This window comes from Gossypium hirsutum, chromosome D06 (assembly GCF_007990345.1).
Source record: "Gossypium hirsutum isolate 1008001.06 chromosome D06, Gossypium_hirsutum_v2.1, whole genome shotgun sequence".
NCBI classification, from domain to species: domain Eukaryota; kingdom Viridiplantae; phylum Streptophyta; class Magnoliopsida; order Malvales; family Malvaceae; genus Gossypium; species Gossypium hirsutum.
The window spans coordinates 49,399,465-49,422,760 of record NC_053442.1 but is presented as its reverse complement, the minus strand read 5'-3'; the positions used below and the strand labels follow the sequence as shown (position 1 = coordinate 49,422,760).

General features: G+C 32.9%; 1 protein-coding gene across 22 annotated transcripts; it reads left to right on the top strand.

The window, feature by feature from the left end:
* The first annotated feature begins 5,884 nt into the window (after nt 1-5,884).
* LOC107901699 (uncharacterized) lies at nt 5,885-11,050 on the top strand. 22 transcript variants are annotated; one of them, XR_005914899.1, is made up of 10 exons: nt 5,885-6,164; nt 6,920-7,149; nt 7,371-7,481; nt 7,566-7,818; nt 7,898-8,009; nt 8,163-8,269; nt 9,662-9,738; nt 10,139-10,240; nt 10,584-10,655; nt 10,752-11,050. XR_005914899.1 is itself a non-coding variant. In XM_041095848.1 (4 exons), the coding sequence occupies exons 1-4, from the start codon at nt 5,964-5,966 to the stop codon at nt 9,672-9,674; spliced, it is 444 nt and encodes a 147-aa protein (XP_040951782.1). In that variant the 5' UTR covers nt 5,885-5,963; the 3' UTR covers nt 9,675-9,738. The 22 variants fall into 22 exon arrangements, 3 of the variants coding, with proteins under 3 accessions (XP_040951782.1, XP_040951783.1, XP_016683276.2); XR_005914903.1 differs by having other exon boundaries at nt 7,368-7,481; XR_005914897.1 differs by having other exon boundaries at nt 7,371-7,449; nt 9,662-10,240.
* Nucleotides 11,051-23,296: the final 12,246 nt, after the last annotated feature.

The window sequence follows — 23,296 nt, the reverse complement described above, 5'->3', positions numbered from 1 at the left end:
TCTGGATCACCAAAATCAAATAGCAAAGGATATCGTAAAAGACACATGTGAAGTCCACATCGTAAAACCACCGTCCCTGCTAATGCAACCTTTTTCAATGAATAAATGGGCCTTTTCTCATTGGATTGCATTTCTGTTTATGTTTAAGTGACTACTATTTTATGATTTTTAGACAAAATAACTATTTAAGTTCAACTTTAACCCAAATGCCGAAGCTCTATATAACCTTACATACCAAAATTCTAAAATGAGCTATTTAAAATAAGCTTCCTAAATATTACACGAAATTCAGTGTTTTTAAAATAAATCTGTATTATCACATTATAAGTAATTTTTGTAAGAGATTTAGTAATTTAGTTAGATTTTCAGTAACTTATATCGTAAGAAATTTAGTAATTTACTTAAAACTTTAGAACGTTGATGGAGCCTGTACGTGAATTAAATGATAGACATGTTTATACAGTTCATTTTTTTTTACGTCTGTGGAGTAGAGGTGTTCATGGGCCGTGCCGGGCCGGGTTGGGTTCAGGTCGGGCCCGGGCCCAAAAAATTTCCGCCCGGGCCCGGCCCGAAATATGGGCCTAGAATTTTGCCCAGGCCCGGCCCGGGAAAAAATTCATAAGCCCGGGCCCGGCTCGGCCCGGCCCGTTTTTTAAATAAATACCAAAAATTTATTTTAAAAATTAAAATAAAAATTAAAAAAAATATTTTAAAAATATTTTAAAATTAAAAATATTTTTAAAAATATTTTTAAAAAAATTTAAAAAAATTTAAAATTAAAAAAATTAAAAAAAAGTATTTTAAAAGTATTTTAAAATTAAAAAAATAAAAATATTTATTATTCGGGCTGGGCTGGGCCGGGCCCGAGCCAAAAAAGTGGTGCCCGAGGCCCGGCCCGTTTTTTAATCGGGCCTCTTTTTTGCCCAAGCTCATATTTCGGGCCTATATTTTTACCCAAACCCTCCCATATTTCGGGCGGGCCGTCGGGCTGGGTCGGGCCGCCCGACCCATGAACACCTCTACTGTGGAGTCTAGTAGGTGAATTAATTGAGCTAGCATTTTCAATCTCAAACAGTTCTATCCAATTCCTCAACAATCACGACGGTTGAAAATCAATTAGAAGGTACCAACTTCCAAAGAACAACTAGTGAGATTACAATAGATCAAGTGCTTCAAGATACATACAAAAATTCATTACCAATCACTTTGTGCTTCAATTCTTTATTATCTTATTGTAAACACTTGTGAGCATTCATTGTATTTTTCTATCAGCTCAAGTGTTTTCTATGTATTTGTGCTTAATTGGTGAACATCCTAATCTTGTGAGGTTTAATTCTTTATTTGCTTATTTGTTTCTCTTTGAAAGGATTTGTGTCTTAAGATTTGGGTAGAAATATTAAGGCAGTTATAAGGTTAAACCTTGACCTCAACGGTTGATCAAATTAGTGTATTTGAGAAAATATTTAGTTGTAGAAAGCTAAGGTAGTGGAGTAGGCAATCGGGACCGAACCACTATAAATCATTGCGTTCAATTTTTCTATCATTTCTTTCAAGCTTCCACAAAATTTTTAATAGGTCAATTCATCCCCCTCTTGGCTATTTCTGGTGATCAATCGAGCTAACAATTCTTCAAAGGTATCTTCAATGCGATCTTAATCCATTCTCTACAATCCAAGGGATTCAATTGCTTGATCTAAACCAATCCAATCTTCAAAAATAATTTCTTTAAATGGATTGGTCTTCAAAGTTGGGCTTGCATACATCCAAAATATCAGCTCGATTTAAAGTCCAAAGATTTTGTTTCAATAAATTAGCAACTCCATATATGTCAATTAACAGGTTTTCGCAGGGACGATAGAAGTTTCCACATCACTTCAACAAATCTATTAATTAGTGACTAATTTTCTATGTGACACTCAAAATAACATTACTAAATTTACTAAAAAGTGGTGAGATCATGTTTACTAATTGATATTACACCTTATATGACAATTACAAAAGATATCATAAGTTTATGTCACTAAATGTTTGCCGCCAAAATTTTAAAAAAATTGGTGAGAAATGTTTTTTTGACGTTTTGGTCAAATTGGTGACGTTTAATAATCATCGCCAATGCAAATTCTTATTAGTGACAAACTATTTTTTATATTTAAGAAAATTTTATTTTTATGCCACTATTATCGGTAGCCTTTATTTGTGACAATATGATTTATAATCTTTATAATATATAAAAAGTGATGTGTTAATTTTGCCAAAAAAATAAGTTTAACATGACAAAGATAGTGTGTAGAAAATAACTAGAAAACCTTTTATTTAAAACCCTAATAACAAATAAATATAAAAACTTTTAAAAATGTTCCAACAAAATCACCAAACAAATAAATTATTTAGAAATTTGTTAAAAGCAATGCATGGATGCATGAACAAATATAAAATTTTCAAAATATTTATTTTATAAATAAAAGAGTATCATAGTCAAATACAAATTGAACAATTAATTATCACAATTCTAAACATCACGTATTTAACATTTGATTTGACTATTAAAAATCAGTCTCCAATGAATCGCTAAGTTGTCACAGTCAATTTCCAATTAAAATTAAAAATTTGCTTGACAAAATTTGAAAAAAAAAAATATAAACATTTTAATTTGAAAAAACACAAGAGTTTATGCTAAAGTGGGGTCCCCATCAATCTGTTTCGGGTAAATATGATCAATGACCTAGACATCAATTTTTATAAAGAGATTGTAAGATTCTTTTAAAAGATAATTTTAAAGATCACATCGAAGTCTAGAGAAAAATTAGGTTCAAGAATAAATTACGAATAATGGTTGTACCACCCCTTCGATGCCCAAAAATGACACCTTATTAATTATGAAATTTAATAGTGAAAAACCAGATACTTAATTACAATCCCTTAATATAACAATTTTATTTTCTAAGTAAATTTAATTTTCAAAGTAAAATAATTTTCAATATTTTTTGGTGTCTACAAAAATACCAAAAAATCATTATTTTTATAAGTTAGAAAAACTTATGGATTCACTTGATTTAAAAACATTCCATTGTTAATAATAACCAATGAAATCTTACCCAACAAACAGTAATCAAATTAATTCGAAAATGTTACTTTATATTAAAAATCTAACCAACATTATTTTATAACACTACACCAAAACAGGCTTTTAGCGGCGCTTTTAGTGGCGTTTGTACAAAAAACGCCGCTAAAAATGATCATTAGAAAAACGCCGCAAAAAACCTAAGCCCAACGACGTCGTTTTCAAACCTTGTGGGTCTTTAGTGGCGTTTTTCAAGAAGCGTCGCTAATGCGTGGACCTTTAGCGGCGTTTTTCTAGAAGCGCCGCTAATGCGCAAACCTTTAGCGGTGTTTTTTAAGAAGCGTCGCTAATACGCAGACCTTTAGCGGTGTTTTTGAGGAAGCGCCACTAATGCACTGACCTTTAGCAGCGTTTGTAAGGAATCGCCGCTAATGTGCAAACCTGTAGCGGCGTTTTTTATGAAGCGCCGCTAATGCGCAGACCTTTAGCGGCATTTTTTGTAAAGCGCCGCAAAAACAAATTATGTATTTTTTTACTTTTTAATTTGTTTGTTTATATTAATTAAAATTGAATATATTTTTAATTGAATATTTGTTAAAAATGGATAAATTTGAAATAATGAGACATTGAAATAATTTGAATTAAAAAACATAGCAAAATATTTGTTAAAAATGAAAAAAAATTAAAATACTATTAATTAAAAATATTCTAAATTTTTTGGGTACATGACTGATTGCTTTTTAATTTATATACTAAATAATTTCATATATAATTGTAAAGGATACAATAGTAATAATTTTAAAATATTTATTTTTGTATAATTATCATTATATATAGTTTAATATATACATGGTTTAGGGTTATGGTTAATTTAGTAGTTAAGGCCGATTTAGGAGTCACAATTTTAAGGTTTATAGATTACGGAATATTTAGGGATTATATATGGATTAGAGATTCTAGTTTAAGGGTTGTGATTTAAGGGTAATGGGGTATAGGGGTTATAGGTTAGAGGTTAAGAGCTAGTTAGGGATTTAAACGGTTTATGGTTCGGTGTTAGGTTAGGGTTTAGGGTCTAGATTAATTAGTGTGTTTTAATTTATATATTAAATAAGGTTTAGGGGTTAGGGGTTAGAGGTTAGGGGCTGAGGGTTATGAGTTTAGGGTTTTAAAGTTTAGGGTTAATGGTTTAGGATTTAGGGTTTATGGGTTAAGGGCCAGGTTAGAGTATGGTATTTGATTTAATTTCTATTTTTAAATTATATATATTAAATAATAAGGATTAGTAGTTAGTGGTTAATTGGGGTAATTAGGGTTGAGTTTGGGATTAGATGTTTAGAGTTAAAGATTTAGGGTTTAGAGATTTGGGGTCGAGTTAGGGTTTAAGGTTTAGGATAATTAGTATTTTTAATTTATATATTAAATAAGTTTTTATATAAGTGTGAAAGATATAAAAAAATTGTAAACATTATTAATTTTTATATAAGTTTTTATGCTAATTGAATATAAAAAATTGAGATTTGGCGGCGTTTATAGCAAAAAACGCCATTAATATACATTCGAATTTTTCTAAACGGTGCCGTTTCATTAGAATAATTGAATTTTATAGTGGCGTTTAAGCCAAAAAACGCCGCAAATTTATATTCTAAATTTTCTATACGGCGTCGTTTAATTTGAGGAATAAAAATTTTATACCGGCGTTTTTCGAAAAAATGCCGGAAATATGATTTTAAATATGTCAAAACGATGCCGTTTACGTAAAGAATGAAATATTTTTGTGGCATTTTACTGAAAGTGCCTCAAGTATTTTTGACATTTTATCAATGCGGCGCCGTTTATGTCTTGGATTGAAATATTTTAGTGGCGTTTTGTAAGAAAACGCCGCAAATACTTATTAAATTTTGCCAATGCCCAATTTTAAATACTTTTCCAAATTCAAGCTCGTTTTATCCAAATCACCCATTTCATTGTTTAAAAACAATAAGAAATATAAATCTAAGCCTAACCATATTTTGGACTAGGTGAGTTGTATGGGTAGTGAACATTTCTAATTATCATTTAGAGAGTAAATAACATATATTTTTCTAAAATTTGAAAGGTTTTATATTTTACGTGATTTAAAATTTTAAAATGAATTTTAAAAGATTTTAAAATTTTTTAAAAAATTTAAAAAAGATTTTAAACTTTTATTTTTATAATATTTATATACTTTTAAAGAAAAGGCCCAACTTTCCCCCTGAAACCCCTAACCTTTAACCCCTAATTTAAATCATAATGATAATTAAACAATATTGAATTAATTCAATATAAATCATAATATTAATTATATAAAGCTTTTAAAATTTATAAAGATATTGATATGGATAGTTTTTTAAAGCTTTTTTTTCCTTCATATTTTAAATTTTTTTATTTTCTTACCTCAAAAATTATATAAAAATTTTAAAATTTATCTAATTCTTTAAAATATTACTTAATTTTTCAAAAATTATTTATTTAAAATTAATATGAATTATATAATAATTAAATATAAAATTACAAAAAAATTCAATCATTAGCGGCGTTTATGAGAAAAACGCCGCTAAAGGTAAGCAATAGCGGCGTTTGAACCAAAAACGCCGCAATTATGAGAATTTTTATTTTTCAAAATGACGTCGTTTGATACAGGAATTTAATTTTTAGTGGCGTTTTTAATAAAAACGCCGCAAAAGTTATACAATTAGTGGCGTTTTTTTGTAAGCCCCGTAAATTTTACAATACCAAAACGAGGTCGTTTTCTTCCCCAAATCAGATTTGACTTAAAAAAACTTAAAATTGAGCGGTGGGTTTTATTACCAAATGACGCCAACCCCCCCAAGTTCTGAAATCAAAATCCTTCACTTCAAAATTTCGCTTTCCCTCACTTCAAATGCCGCCGGCGATGCCTCTCCTCAAGCTCCCTTGCCTATGCTCAAGTCCACCATCACTGGCACCGCTTCCACCTCTCTTTCTGCTCATAAGAAGACCAAGGGTCGTGGCTTCCGTGAGGGCGATGCTGACCGCCACTCCCGTCTCGCCTCCCGCGACTTCGAGTCCCTCGGCACTGACGGCGGCCCTGGTCCCCAGAGATGTTAGTCCCTTCACTAAACCCTAATTTTTTCTTTCCCTGTTCACTTATATTGTTTCATTTTGTTTGATTTTCTAGGGTTTTATTCTTATTTTTTTGCACTACAAAACAAGATGATTACGAAATTGCTTTCATTTTTGCTGTATGGAAGTTGATCTTAATTTCATAACAAAATTGGGTTTGAAATAAGTTGGGAATTTGATAGTTTTCACTTAATGCTGAACCTTGAGCGGGTTTCTATTTTTTTTTTTGGGTTATATGAAATATCTTCACTGTGTTTTTTTTCCTTATTTGTAGTCTATGAAATTTAATTGAATTTAATTGTTATTTCTTTGTTGCTTTTAATACCCTTTCACTGTTCTTCGATCTTTCTTTCATTATTTGTTTTTTGGAATCGATTGTGCGTTTTGTGATAAAACATAGAACTCGGCACATGATTCCAAATGCAGTTTTGTCAGTACTGGATAAAAATATTACAATTGCTAAGAAATGTTCTTTCTTTCCTGTTGAATTTGTTGGTGAGTATCTTTGATATTCGTATCATTCATTTTTGTCACATAAAGGGCGGTTGATATTCTTATCTTATCTTTGATATTTTTATCTTCATGCAATGGATGATTTCTTTTTGAATGTCTCATAGCTTTTTCTCCTCATTAGTTCTGCTTTTTTTTTTATAACTACTATAATTGGCACTTTTTAGATTACTGAAGAGTAAGGATTTTATCTACCTTAAAGGCCTTTTACTTTATGCTGTGCAGGTTCAAGTGGATTTTGATGATAAAACTAGATGGGAGTATCTGTTTAAGGTGTACTGGCTTCTTTTAAAAGAGAAGCTAGCTTTAACTTTAGATGAGCTTACTAACGCTACAAATCCATGGAAGGAACTTAGAGAAGCTTCAGCTAATATTGAACCAAAGCATCAAAACGGCGTTGCAGATTTAATAAATAGTTACAAAAGTTTATACCCAAAATGGGTTTTTGATCTCAGGTAATTTAAAACTCTTATTTACTTAATGGTGTAATTTTGAATTTCATTGGAAACTTTAATTTGTTAGAATTTGATCATATTAATTTGTTAGATTTTCTTGTTTGTATGTTTATACAAAGTCGTTTCCTTCCAGTTTGCCCATGTAAACTTGGACGCTTTTAATTATATTAAAAGTTAAAACATCCAAAAACTTATATAAAACTCACGTTTTCTTAAAGCAGGACATCAAGAGGCTCTCATTTTGGGGGGCCTGGAACTGATATCAGCTGAAATGATTCCATTTTAATCCGTGGCCTCATTGTGGGTTAATTCCTTTTGATGCTTGCATACATGTATGCACTCCTTTGTGTTTTATTCTATTTTTGTTCTAAGATCTATTAAATCTAACTTAATTTTCACGCATTCTGTTGTGCAAGTTGGAGGTCCATGAGATTTCTGCAAAGTCCAAGACCAATGAACCAAAACAGCAAAAATTACGTATCTGGAATCGTGAAACGAAGGAATTTGAGTGAATTCAATATGTCAAAATTGGGTATTGGATTTGATGATGAGAAGTCTGAAAGAAAAAATCGGAAAAGGCATTAGTTTTGTCTCAAATTAACGTTTGAAAAACAGAAATATGGATGTGCTGCTGTTTGATTTCATAGAAAATAAGGAAACTAGAAAAAGGTATGTTTTAGATTATTGCTCCTTTTGATTATTTATATTATAAGAACTACATTTGTTCATTCATATGGAGGTTTTGCAGGCGCTGCTATGGCTATTATTTCATGCTTCACGGCTTGAAACTGAAATTGCAAACTTTGAATAATATGATCTTAATTATGGTTAACAAGATAAAGTTTTTGCAATCAATTTTGGTAAGGATTAATATGCAATTTATACCTCAACTTGTCTCAACTTATATTTTGTTTCCCACCTAAACACACTAACGTCATTAATTTACACTTACATGAAATGTAATAGCTTCTCAAATTTTTATTCTTTTAAATTTTGTTGTTTTAAAATTGCAGGAACTTAGAGAAGCTTCAGCTAATATTGAACCAAAGCATCAAAACGACGTTGCAGATTTAATAAATAGTTACAAAAGTTTATACCAAAAATGGGTTTTTGATCTCAGGTAATTTAAAACTCTTATTTACGTAATGGTGTAATTTTGAATTTCATTGGAAACTTTAATTTGTTAGAATTTGATCCTCTTAATTTGCAAAAATTGGAAATTTGATCTGGTTTTGGTGCATACATGCTCTTGAACAGTTGGTTTTTGCTAATTTGTTTTGATCTCCGATAGTTTAAAACTCTTATTTACTTAATGGTGTAAGTCTGAATTTCATTGGAAACTTTAATTTGTTAGACTTCCATCCTCTTATTTTATAAAAATTGAAAATTTAGTCTGGTTTTTGGTGAATATATGAACTTGTATTGTTAATTTGTGTTAATTTGTTGCATTTAAAATGTTATAAAAATTGACAAGTTGGTCCGGTTTTTGGTAAATACATTATACATGAACTGTTAATTTTTGCTAATTTTTTGCATGTAAATTGTTGAAATGATGATTTTTTATATCTCCTTACATATTAAATATTGAAATGTTCTACTAATGTTACCCAAAATGCGTTTAGGGTTTTAAAAATTGAAAATTGAAAATTTAGTCTGCTTGTTGGTAAATGCATGAACTTGATCCATTTATTTTTGCTAATTTGTTGCATATAAGTTGTTATAAATATTGACAAATCAGTCTGATTTTTGGTAAATACATGAACTTGAACCATTGATTTTTGTTAATTTGTTGCATATAAATCGTTATAGAAATTGAAGATTTAGCCCTAATACCGGTAAATATATGAACTATGAATAATTGATTTTTTGCTAATTTGTTTCACATAAACTGTTGTAAGATTGATTTGTGTTAATTTCTTGCATATAAATTATTGAAATTTTGATTTTTGATAATTCATTACATATTAAATATTGAAGTGTTGATGTTCAAGCTAGTAATTTAACAGTGAGGTTTACTAATGTTATCCAATTGGACTAACTTATCAGGTTTTGTAAATTAAGGGGATAAAATTCAAATTAGACCTTTACTTATATAGTTTTATTCCAAAGTGTTACCTTGAAAGTTAGTATTGGCTTAATTTTCCAGTACTTATTATGTGTATGTCTTGCTTGAAGGCCTCTCCTTTAGGCATGTGATAAAAGGCTAGCACTTTTTGGTAGCAAGGATGAAAAGTGGAAAGACAAAAAAAGTATTAATTTAATGATTACAAATATCTTTGTTATAAATTTCTACCATTAGATTAAATAGTTTGCCATCCTTACTGCACAGAACCGAAAGGATTTTAAAGTGTTGATTTAACTCTCTCTCTCTCTCTCTCTCTTATATTTATTTGGTTTTGATCTTGTTAATTTGCTTGTTTAGACCATATGACTAGCATTTGGATTATCTTCCATTGAATGTTTTTTTTTTGCATAAAGTTATTTATGCTGGCATCTGCTTTTTTCTTTTTAGGCACTTAGATTAAGGTCGAATGAGCTAAAATTGGAGAGGCAATTGGAGAACACAGAGGCTGAAATTTCTTCTTTCAAGTATGCTGTAATTTTTCTTTACCAAAGGGCTTGTGATCTACATTTTCAGGATGAGTTGATTACTTGTTTCTTGAATTATATATGCCTTTTGCCATATGTGTTCAAAAGTAACTGCCTGGATTATAATGCTCATTCATAACTCCTTGGTGCAGAATTGAAGGTTACTTTTGTTGATATTAGTAGAGAAACATTTATTATTGTTACATATTACAACTAAAGAACCAGAAAGGAAGCAAAACAATATGTGTGCGTTTTGGGTGGGAGATATTTAGTTATTAGTTATTTGCTTATTAAGTAGGTTTCCTGTGTGAAATGTTTAATGTTGTTTCCTTCCGTTTGCTATATATTATCATGTTTAGACTTTCATTTGGATATAGTTTCATGTTGATTCTTCTAATAGTTATAGGACATCTTATTCATTCTGAATTTTGCAAAAAGAAAATGTCTAGCCTAGAGAAAGAGCGTCAGGATTTTCTATCAACCATTGAAGCACTTAAAGAAGGTAAGTACGCTAATAGCTAGGCGTTTTAATGATAATAATATGTTTGTTGTATAAGATCTTGAAAAGAATAGAATTTAACATATGTTTTTTGGAATTCAAAATTTTAAAAGTAGTTAAATTAAATTTGCAATTTATGCATAGTACAGGGATTAATGACATAAATTGAGTTTATTTTTAACATTGAATGATTTCTTTTGTGAGTTTGGTTTGAAAAAGAAAAGAAAAGAGAGAAAAATATTATGGTAAAAGTGGCAGTTTAGCCTTTAACTTTTCAAAAGGTTGAATCTATTCAATGCTAGCGCTTTTCTCTTCTCCTGCCCTTGACAGCACATTCATTTGACAGGATAATTTGGAAACTTTGTTGCAAGAGAAGGACATTTAGGCTGATCTAATCTGTTGCTTGCAGCATTTGAAGGTATTTTGTGTAGTTTAAGTTGTGACATTGGGTTTTGATTTGTCATGTGAACAAATATGATGAATCTAAAGTGCATTTTTATTCTTCAATTTGCAGTTAAGATTTGAAACTGAAGACAAAGCAAGGAGACTTCTAAGTAATGTGTCATTTTTGTTGAAACCAAGGGGTTATTTTTTCGGTATTACTCCTGAAAAAGTGATTGCCAAAAACTGCTGTTTCTAATTTGTGTATTTTCCTTTTTTTTTGTTCTTGTGGTTATTGCTGCCCGTTTTTGGGAGGTGATTGTTTAAACATTTTAGTGTGCTTTAGTTATTGTAAGAATATTTTTAACATTGTTAATTTTAATATTATTGTAAGAATATTTTGAATTATAATTCAGTTATTAATTTATATAATTTATCTTTCATTGAATTTGAAGTATTGTTTAAATTTGTTGTTTTTGGTTGGATTTTATGTATATGGATGAAAATCGGATGTTACAAATTTGTTAAAATTAGTGGCGTTTTTATATAAACGCCGCTAAAGAATTGTACTTTTAGCGGCGTTTGTGATAAAGCGTCGCTAAAGATCATGTTCTTTAGTGGCGTTTGTGAGTAAAGCGTTGCTAAAGATCATGTTCTTTAGCGGCGTTTGTGGGAAAAAGCGCTGCTGTAACACCCCTTACTCGATACCGTTGCCGGAATCGAGCACGAGGCATTACTTAGCTTATCTTACTAATTCGGAGCATAAAAACTTAGTTTGAAAATTTATTTCACTATTTACAGCAAATCTGTCCAATCGCTCAGCAGTTACAAAATTAAGTATAACTCAAGCTACGGAACTAAAAATTTAATTCCGTAAATTTTCCCTGAAACTAGACTCATATTTATACTTACCATAATTTTTTTAGAATTTTTGGTTTAGCCAATTAGTACAGTTTATTAGTTAAAGTTTCCCCTATTTCACCACTTGCCTGTCCTGACCTCTTGTCACCAAAAATAAGTTTTCTCACTGTAGGATTTTCATATGAAGTTCTTGTTTTTACAAAAAATAGACTCAATAAGGAATCTATACATATAAACTAAAACTTATAACTATTTTTTTACAATTTTTAATGATTTTCTAAACTCAAAACAGGGGACACCAAAAACTATTCTGATTCTGTCTCACCAAAATTCACATATCTTAAAATATAAAATTCCTTTTTCTAAACCGTTATTTTTCCATAAAAATAGATTCAACAAGATTTAATTTCATATATCTTTCACCCTCTAATTCATTTTACTATCCTAGGTGATTTTTCAAAGTCACGTCACTGTGCAGCTTGAATTTTGTTTCTTTGCAAAATTTTACCTCTTTCATGATTTCCATGCATAATATATCACTTAAACTCTTATAGCCACAAATATCTACATCCTTGACCATTTAAACAACCATTCATCATCAAATACTTACACATCTTTCTATATCAAAATCATAATTACAAACATACAAAATAACTAAATCCCTATACATGCCATAACTTAAACATGTTTCATCATAAAATACCGAGTAGTTTTTTCTTGATAGTGTGGACGATCTCCGACTTCTTTAGGATCCTTGAAGTAGCCTTGCAATACTATAAGAGAAAGAGAAATAAAAGACGTAAGCATAAAGCTTAGTAAGTTTACTAGCAAATAAATAACAATATTTAACACAAATAATTAAACTCAAGTGTTTATATCTCTATTTTACTCTTTAGTTAATCTCATACTAGTTCTCTTGCTTGATTACTTAATATACTTGTGTTCATAACTTACTCATCTCTTGCTGCATCGTTGAATATCAAATGTTAATATAATAAATTCTTAACTCCTATAACTCACCTGAGCTTGCCATTTCTTATCTTTAACTAAACTTTCATGTACCTGATCCGTTTACTAGCCCGTTGAACCACATTGGAATAATAAGGATACTCGGGTATCTTCTGATCATAACATGCCAAAGCCATGTCTCAGACATGGTCTTACATGGGATGTACTCATGTCGGTGCCTATGCCATGTCCCAGACATGGTCTTACAGGGGACCTATCATCTCGGTGCCAATGTCATGTCCCAGACATGGTCTTACATGGGACCTCTCATCTCGGTGCCAATGCCAAGTCCCAGACATGGTCTTACATGGGACCTCTTTACCCAAATGTCATGACATTCGTATCCAGTATCATCCTTATGTATCAACGGGACTTTTAAATTTTAATTTTCTATCATTTCATGCTTGGGTCATCATCAAATAAATTCATGAAATAAATATATAATTGTTGGAAAATAACAACATTAACAATAATTATTAAAATATTGTATTTATTTACCGTAAACTTACCTCGGTACCAATATAGCCCAATTCACCAACTTAGTCTTCAACTGTATTCTTTCCTTTGTCTAACCTCGAGTTTCGTTCTTCTTGATCTAAAATAGCAAATTTAACTCATTTAATACTCACATTTATCAAAACAGCCCTTAACTCTAACTTTTTCAAAATTATGATATTGCCCCTAAACTTTTGCATAATTACATTTTTACCCCAAGGCTCGGAAATTAAACTTCATCCCTTATTCTTATGATTTATGACATGCTGAACATTTTTCCCTTCTATGGCAACATCAAATTCCCACTCTAACATGTACTTAAGAACATTAGGTATTTTTACCGATTATGTCGTTTTACTCGTTTTCACTTAAAATCGCTTAGCAAAAGTTGTTTAACATAATTTCTAGCTTCATATTCTATCATAAAACATACAAATAAACACTTTTCACCTATGGGTATTTTTCCAAATATAAACCCTAGGTTAAATTATTGCTAGAATAAGCTAAATTAAGCTACCGGGATCTCAAAAACGTAAAGAACATTAAAAACGGGGCTTGAGATCACTTACTATGGAGCTTGGAAGCTTGAAAACCCTAAATATGGCTCCTCCCCTTTCTGATTTCGTCCTAATGAAGAAGATGATGATTTTTGCCATCTTTTTCCCTTTTAATTCTTTTTATTACTAGATTACCAAATTGCCCCTAACTTAAAAATTTTCTATTTCACTTATTTCATGTCCATTTTTGTCTACCAAGTTACCAATGGTCTAATTACCATATAAGGACCTTCAATTTAAAGTTTCATAACAATTGGACACCTCTAACATGTAGAACTCAACTTTTGCACTTTTTACAATTTAGTCCTTTTGACTAAATTGAGTGCCCAAACGTCGAAATTTTCGAACGAAATTTTCACGAAATCATTTTGTGAAATCATCGACCATAAAAACATAAGAAAAATAAAATTTCCTCATCAGATTTGTGGTCCCGAAACCATTGTTCCGATAATCTTAAATTTGGGCCATTACAACTCTCCCCCCATTTTTTTTGATTTTCGTCCTCGAAAATCTTACCAGTAAAGAGATTCGGGTATTGTTTCCTCATTGTCTCTTCCAGTTCCCATGTTGCTTCCTCAATCCCGTGCTTTTTCCATAACACTTTCACTAGATTTACCTTTTTGTTTCTAAGCTCCTTTGTTTCTCGTGCTAATATCTTAACCGGTTCTTCACTATAAGTCATATCGGGTTGAATCTCCACTTCTGTCGGAGTAATAACATGTGAAGGATCTGATCGATACCGTCGAAGCATAGATACATGAAAAACATTATGAATTCTATCGAGTTCTGGTGGTAAAGCCAATCGGTAAGCAACCGGTCCAATTCTTTCTATGATTTCATGTGGTCCGATAAATCTTGGACTCAATTTACCCTTTCGACCGAACCGAAAAACTTTCTTCCAAGGAGACACTTTTAAGAATACTTTATCACCCACCTGAAATTCAATCTCTTTTCGTTTAAGATCGGCATATGACTTCTGACGATCGGAAGCTGTTTTTAGACTATCCTGAATCAACCTTACTTTTTCTTCTGCTTCCCGGATCAAATCAACCCCGTGTATCTTCTTTTCACTTAGCTCTGTCCAATATAATGGTGTTCTACATTTTCTACCATACAAAGCTTCATATGGAGCCATTTTAATACTGGACTGATAATTGTTATTGTAAGCAAATTCAATCAAAGGAAGATACCTTTCCCAATTACCTTGAAACTCTAATACACAACATCGGAGCATATCTTCCAATACCTGAATTACACGCTCAGATTGACCATCTGTCTGAGGATGAAATGCAGTACTGAAATGAAACTGAGTACCCAAAGCTTCTTGCAATTTGTCCCAGAAACGAGACGTAAATCGGGGATCTCTATCTGATATAATGGAGACTGACACTCCATGTAGTCTGACAATCTCAGATATATACAATTCAGCCAATTTATCTAAAGAATAATCCATACATACCGGAATAAAGTGCGCGGACTTTGTCAATCGATCGACAATTACCCAAATGGCATCTTTCTTCTTTGGAGACATCGGTAACCCAGATACAAAATCCATAGTGACTCTTTCCCATTTCCATTCCGGTATAGTGATTGGTTGAAGTAACCCCGAAGGCACTTGATGTTCAGCTTTAACCTGTTGACATACCAAACACTTTGATACAAATTCAGAGATATCACGTTTCATACCTGGCCACCAATACATCTTTTTCAAGTTATTATACATTTTATTACTCCCCGGATGTACAGATATAGTACCGCTGTATGTCTCGTGTAGAATCTTTTGTATAAGCTCAGAATTCTTCGGTACACATACTCTGCCTTTGAATAATAAACAACCATCAGTCCCAGTCTGAAATTTTGAATCATTACCGGATTCACAATGTACCCGTTTAGCCTGTAACTTCTCATCATTTCTCTGAGCTTCACAAATTTGTTGACGAAATATCGATTTCGCTCTCATTTCAGCTATGATTGAACCATCATCAGCCAGTGACAACCAGGTATTCATAGCTTGTAAAGCAAACAGAGATTTTTGGCTCAAAGCATGAGCAACAACATTAGCCTTACCCGGATGGAAATCAATAACCAAATCATAATCCTTTATCAATTCAAGCCATCTGCGTTGTCTCAGATTCAAATCCTTCTGAGTCATCAAATACTTCAAACTTTTATGATCAGTATAAATATGACATTTCTCACCATATAAATAATGCCGCCATATTTTCAATGCGAATACAATAGCAGCTAATTCGAGATCATGTATCGGGTAATTTCTTTCATGTGGCTTAAGTTGTCTTGAAGCATAGGCTATTACTTTATCTTCTTGCATCAAGACACAACCCAAACCATTTAATGATGCATCACTATAAATAATAAATTTCTTACCCGATTCAAGCTGTACCAACACAGGTGCTTCCGTCAATTATTTCTTCAATCGGTCAAAACTTTGCTGGCATTTTTCTGTCCATTCAAATTTAACATCTTTCTGTAATAAACGGGTCATCGGATAAGCTATCATAGAAAACCCCTATACAAATCTCCGATAATATCCAGCTAATCCCAAGAAACTTCTAACTTCAGATACATTCTTCGGTGGACTCCAATTGACAATGGCTGAAATTTTACTCGGATCTACCCTGATGCCTTCAGCAGATACAATATGTCCAAGAAAACCTACCTCTCGAAGCCAAAATTCACATTTACTGAATTTAGCATAAAGCTTCTTTTCACGCAGAATTTGCAACACTATTCTCAAATGTTCTGCATGCTCATTTTCATCTCGAGAATAGACTAAAATATCATCAATGAAAACTACTACAAACCTATCCAGATACGGTCTGAATATCCGGTTCATCAAATCCATGAATACTGCAGGTGCATTAGTCAACCCAAACGGCATAACCAGAAACTCATAATGCCCATACCTGGTTCTGAAAGCTATCTTTGGCACATCTGACACTTTTACCCGTAACTGATAATAACCCGATCGGAGATCAATCTTCGAAAATACTGTGGCACCTTTTAGCTGATCAAATAAGTCATCAATTTGAGGCAACGGATACTTATTCTTTATAGTTACCTTATTGAGCTGCCGATAGTCAATACACAATCTCAAAGACCTGTCTTTCTTTTTCACAAACAGAACTGGAGCACCCCAAGGTGAATGACTTGGACGAAAAAAACCTCTGTCAACAAGTTCTTGTAACTGTGCCTTTAACTCTTTTAATTCTGTAGGAGCCATACGATACGGAGCTATGGAAATTGGGGCAGTTCCCGAAATCAGATCTATGGAAAATTCCACTTCTCTTTCCGGTGGCAACCCTGGTAACTCCTCTGGAAACACATCAGAAAATTCACATACAACTGGCACTGCCTGTATCTTTGACTCAGATACCTTAGTATCCAACACATACGCCAAATAAACATCATACCCTTTTCTGACACACCTCTGAGCAGTCATAACTGAAATCATATCGGATAATCCCTCTGTCTGCTTAGATTTAACCCGAAGTAATTCTCCATTCTGGCACTTCAACACAACATATTTCTGTTTACAGTTTACTACTGCATCATGCTGAGTTAACCAATCCATGCCCAATATTACATCAAACTCATCAAAAGGTAATAACATCAAGTCAACCGGGAAGCAAATATCTTTTACCATCAGTGGACATTTTTTACAAACTTTATCCACCATCACAAACTGGCCCCGGGGGTTCGAGACTTTAACCATAAATTCAGTAGGTTCAACAGATAAATTTTTAACAAATGCTAATTTTGTGCATATGTATGAATGTGTAGAGCCAGGATCAATTAATGCAATAACAGTAGTATTATAGAGAGAAAATGTACCCGCAATTACATCAGGAGAGGACGCCTCTTCAGGAGCTCGAATAGAATATGTTCTCGCAGGTGCTCTAACATTGGGTCTAGCTGTTGAATCTCTGGATGCACCCCTGCTACTCACTCCCAGTCCTGGGTTTCTCTGCGGTCTACCTCTGGTAGGAGCATTTCTTGATCTTGCACTCATTATTTCTTCCCTTTTTGTTGTTTCAGGACAATCCCGAATAAAGTGATCTGGTGCTCCACATCTAAAACAAACATTTTCACCTGCTCTACACTCTCCGGGGTGGCGTCTCCCACATTGAGGACATTCCGGCCTAGGAGGTCGAGTACTGCCTGTACTTGCAACTGTAGTGGTTTGAGCTCTAAAACCCTCGAATCTTCTACTTCTGCTTCGGCCAGAATATCTATCTGGAAAATGTGATCCGCTAGAGAGCTCCCTAGATCTCTTAGGCGTAGACTGAAATGATTTACTCATTTGCCTCTTCTTTGTATCCTGCGTTCCGGATTCAGCTTTGCTCTTCTCTTTTTCTTTTAACAAGTCTTCTACTTTACAAGCTCTTTCTACCAGAACAACAAACTCTCTGATTTCCAATACACCCACTGATAGTCGGATATCATCATTAAGCCCATCTTCAAATCTCTTGCACATGTTGGCTTCGGTGGATACAAATTCCCGGGCATACTTACTAAGTCTGACAAATTCGCGTTCATACTCAGTCACGGACATCTTACCTTGTTTTAGCTCAAGAAACTCCTTCCTTTTCTGATCTATAAATCTCTGGCTGATGTACTTCTTTCTGAACTCCTCCTGAAAGAAATCCTAGGTCACCCTCTCACTCGATACTACTGACACGAGGGTCTTCCACCAATGGTAAGCTGAATCTCTAAGAAGTGAGACCACACACTTCATACATTCTTCCGGTGTACAAGATAATTCTTCAAAAACCCTAATAGTATTCTCAAGCCAGAATTCTACTTTTTCTGCATCATCATCTTTCGTACCCCAAAATTCTTCAGCCCCTTACTTCCTAATCTTATCAACAGGTGGTCTCTCCCTGATGACTATACCTGCAGCTGGGGAGGCTACATGGGGAACCTGTGAATCTTAAGGGGGTGGAGGTCTTACAGCCGGATTCGTACGAATGAACTCGGCAAACCAATCATTCATGGCTTGGAAGAAGGCTTCTCTAGCTCCTCCTCCCTGTCTAACTGATGTAGGTCTTTCACTAACATTAACATCTAGTGGCGTCCTCCCTTCTGCGGAAGCAGGCGCATTACTCTCTACTTCATCAGCACTAGCTCATTCAGGATCCATAACTATAAAAGAAAACATTTTAAAATCGTCAGGAGTCGTCACACTATCAAAATATATAAGTATGACATGTACAGGTAGACTTTTATTCATAATGCATATTTCTGAGAACCGACTAAACCTGCTCTGATACCAAAATTGTAACACCCCTTACCCGATACCGTTTCCGGAATCGAGCACGAGGCATTACTTAGCTTATCTTACTAATTCGGAGCATAAAAACTTAGTTTGAAAATTTATTTCACTATTTACAACAAATGTGTCCAATCACGCAGCAGTTACAAAATTAAGTATAACTCGAGCTACGGAACTAAAAATTTAATTCCGTAAATTTTCCCTGAAACTAGACTCATATTTCTACTTACCATAATTTTTTTAGAATTTTTGGTTTAGCCAATTAGTACAGTTTATTAGTTAAATTTCCCCTATTTCACCACTTGCCTGTCCTAACCTCTTGTCACCAAAAATAATTTTTCTCACTTTTGGATTTTCATATGAAGTTCTTACTTGTTTTTACAGAAAATAGACTCAATAAGGAATCTATACATATAAACTAAAACTTATAACTATTTTTGTACAATTTTTAATGATTTTCTTAACTCAAAATAGGGGACACCAAAAACTGTTCTGATTCTGTCTCACCAAAATTCACATATCTTAAAATATAAAATTCCTTTTGCTAAACCGTTATTTTTCCATGAAAATAGACTCAACAAGATTTAATTTCATATATCTTTCACCCTATAATTCATTTTATACTATCCTAGGTGATTTTTCAAATTCACATCACTGTGCAGCTTGAATTCTGTTTCTTTGCAAACTTTTACCTCTTTCATGATTTCCATGCATAATATATCACTTAAACTCTTATAACCACAAATATCTACATCCTTGACCATTTAAAAAACCATTCATCATCAAATACTTACACATCTTTCTATAGCAAAATCATAATTACAAACATACAAAATAACTAAATCCCTTTACATGCCATAACTTAAACATGTTTCATCATAAAATACCGAGTAGTTTTTTCTTGATAGTGTGGACGATCTCCGACTTCTTTAGGATCCTTGAAGTAGCCTTGCAATACTATAAGAGAAAGAGAAATAAAAGACGTAAGCATAAAGCTTAGTAAGTTTACTAGCAAATAAATAACAATATTTAACACAAATAATTAAACTCAAGTGTTTATATCTCTATTTTACTCTTTAGTTAATCTCATACTAGTTCTCTTGCTTGATTACTTAATATACTTGTGTTCATAACTTACTCATCTCTTGCTGCATCGTTGAATATCAAATGTTAATATAATAAATTCTTAACTCCTACAACTCACCTGAGCTTGCCATTTCTTATCTTTAACTGAACTTTCATGTACCTGATCCGTTTACTAGCCCGTTGAACCACATTGGAATAATAAGGATACTCGGGTATCTTCTGATCATAACATGCCAAAGCCATGTCCCAGACATGGTCTTACATGGGATGTACTCATGTCGGTGCCTATGCCATGTCCCAGACATGGTCTTACATGGGATGTACTCATGTCGGTGCCTATGCCATGTCCCAGACATGGTCTTACAGGGGACCTATCATCTCGGTGCCAATGCCATGTCCCAGACATGGTCTTACATGGGACCTCTCATCTCGGTGCCAATGCCATGTCCCAGACATGGTCTTACATGGGACCTCTTTACCCAAATGTCATGACATTCGTATCCAGTATCATCCTTATGTATCAACGGGACTTTTAAATTTTAATTTTCTATCATTTCATGCTTGGGTCATCATCAAATAAATTCATGAAATAAATATATAATTGCTGGAAAATAACAACATTAACAATAATTATTAAAATATTGTATTTATTTACCGTAAACTTACCTCGGTACCAATATAGCCCAATTCACCAACTTAGTCTTCACCTTTATTCTTTCCTTTGTCTAACCTCGAGTTTCGTTCTTCTTGATCTAAAATAGAAAATTTAACTCATTTAATACTCACATTTATCAAAACAGCCATTGACTCTAACTTTTTCAAAATTATGATTTTACCCCTAAACTTTTGCATAATTACATTTTTGCCCCAAGACTCGGAAATTAAACTTCATCCCTTATTATTATGTTTTATGACATGCTGAACATTTTTCCCTTCTATAGCAACATCAAATTCCCACTCTAACATGTACTTAAGAACATTAGGTATTTTTACCGATTATGTCGTTTTACTCGTTTTCACTTAAAATCGCTTAGCAAAAGTTGTTTAACATAATTTCTAGCTTCATATTCTATCATAAAACATAAAAATAAACACTTTTCACCTATGGGTATTTTTCCAAATATAAACCCTAGGTTAAATTATTGCTAGAATAAGTTAAATTAAGCTACCGGGATCTCAAAAACGTAAAGAACATTAAAAACGGGGCTTGGGATCACTTACTATGGAGCTTGGAAGCTTGAAAACCCTAACTATGGCTCCTCCCCTTGCTGATTTCGTCCTAATGAAGAAGATGATGATTTTTGCCATCTTTTTCCCTTTTAATTCTTTTTATTACTAGATTACCAAATTGCCCCTAACTTAAAAATTTTCTATTTCACTTATTTCATGTCCATTTTTGTCTACCAAGTTACCAATGGTCTAATTACCATATAAGGACCTTCAATTTAAAGTTTCATAACAATTGGACACCTCTAACATGTAGAACTCAACTTTTGCACTTTTTACAATTTAGTCCTTTTGATTAAATTGAGCGCCCAAACGTCGAAATTTTTGAACGAAATTTTCACGAAATCATTTTGTGAAATCATAGACCATAAAAATATAAGAAAAATAAAATTTCCTCATCGGATTTGTGGTCTCGAAACCACTGTTCCGATAATCTTAAATTTGGGCCATTACAGCTGCTAAAGGTCTTGGTCTTTAGCGGCCTTTTTAGGAAAAGCGCCACTAAAGCTCATGTTCTATAGCGGCGTTTGTGGTTAAAGCGCCACTAAAGGTCTTGGTCTTTAGTAGCATTTGTGAGAAAAGCGCCGCTAAAGGTCATCGTCTTTAGCGGCGTTTTTAGAAATAAACGCCGCTAAAGTTAGCGACGCTGTCATTAGCGGCGTTTTTTGTGGCGCGTTTGAAAGTGCCGCTAAAAGTATTTGCGGTGCTAAAATGCGCTGCTAAAAGCCTATTTTGGTGTAGTGTAAATACACATGTAAAATGACAAATCTGATGAGGTGAACAATAATACAAGGCTGAATATGTTAATGCATGTGAATCGCATTAACATGACATAAATTATAGTATTTTTACATAATTTTAAAACTAATGGTATAAGTACACATATGCATATAAAACATATTATCTATAAATATATTAAAAGTAAAAAAAATTGAACTTAATATTACAAATGCTGAATGCTAAACACAATTGCAACCAGCAGTCACCAATCTCAAAAAAATTAATAATAATGGTAGACATTAATGGTGATAATTTTAATGGCAATAGTATTAATAACAAAAATAAAATAAAATGAAAGCAATGAAGTTAAAGCAAGAAAATAATATCCTTAGCCCGGAAACCGCGTTGATTAGAAACTACAAGATTAGCCCTCTAAAGTTATCATTAGACAATATTTTATTTTAAAAGTAATCTATTTTTTATTGGTTTTTCTCTCATTCCCAGTGGAAATCTTGCTTGACGGTGACAAAAATAATCTTCTGATTGAGGACTGGAATACTAAAAAGGTTAGGTTCAAGGAAGTGGAGTCAGACTTTAGTAATGAGATGACCGTGGATCCATCCCTTCCGGCCCCGATGACTTAGAGGGATAAAGTTGTAGGGAAAAGTTCTTTGAAGTCGATAAGAGAAGAGGAGATCAAATTTTAGGAGGGAGATTTCACGAAATCTATGGTTAATGGAATACTAGCAATAAACTTCTCTGATCGGTTAAAGCAAATTCTAATAAAAGATATGGCCTTGACGGTGGCAGTGAAACTGTTAGGTACAAATTTGGCTTACGCTACACTTCATAATAAGATTTTTAGCCTTTGGAAACCTACTCATTCATTTCAACTTATAGATGTTGAAAAGGACTATTTTCTGGAACATATGTCTTCTTTCAAAGTCAATGGAATTTAGTCGGTACATTTGTCTGCACATGGGTTAAGAAAATTTTTAACGGAGAAAGCATTGATCTAGAGTTGAATAATTTTTTAATTGTCCTTATTCCTAAAGTTCAGAACCCTGAGAGCTTCTCACAATTCTGGTCTATTAGCTTATGCTCGGTCCTTTACAAGTTAGTTATGAAGGAATTCAAGGTGATCTTTCCATGAATTATTGGCCAAGAGAAAACATGTTTTATTGCAGACAGAAAAACTACAGATAACATTACCATTGCGCAGGAGGTGATTCACTCCATGAAGAGGAAGATGAAAAATAGGAAATGGTTGGCAGTAAAAATTTATCTAGAGAAGGCTTATGATCGAGTTTATAGGACTTCATTGATGCCTCCCTCCAAGTTGTAGGTATTCCTTATTTACTTCGAAATGTTATTATGTCTTCCATTACCTCTTCCACTTTGCATATTTTATGGAATGGAACTCCAACCTAG

What these genes read in the sequence shown, in the direction of transcription:
- LOC107901699 (XM_041095848.1), top strand. Translation starts at nt 5,964, where the DNA reads ATGCCGCCGGCGATGCCTCTCCTCAAGCTCCCTTGCCTATGCTCAAGT. An exon ending in CGGCCCTGGTCCCCAGAGAT is followed by an intron (nt 6,165 to 6,919) that starts GTTAGTCCCTTC and finishes TATGCTGTGCAG; the next exon opens with GTTCAAGTGGATTTTGATGA. An exon ending in ACGCTACAAATCCATGGAAG is followed by an intron (nt 7,043 to 8,162) that starts GAACTTAGAGAA and finishes TTAAAATTGCAG; the next exon opens with GAACTTAGAGAAGCTTCAGC.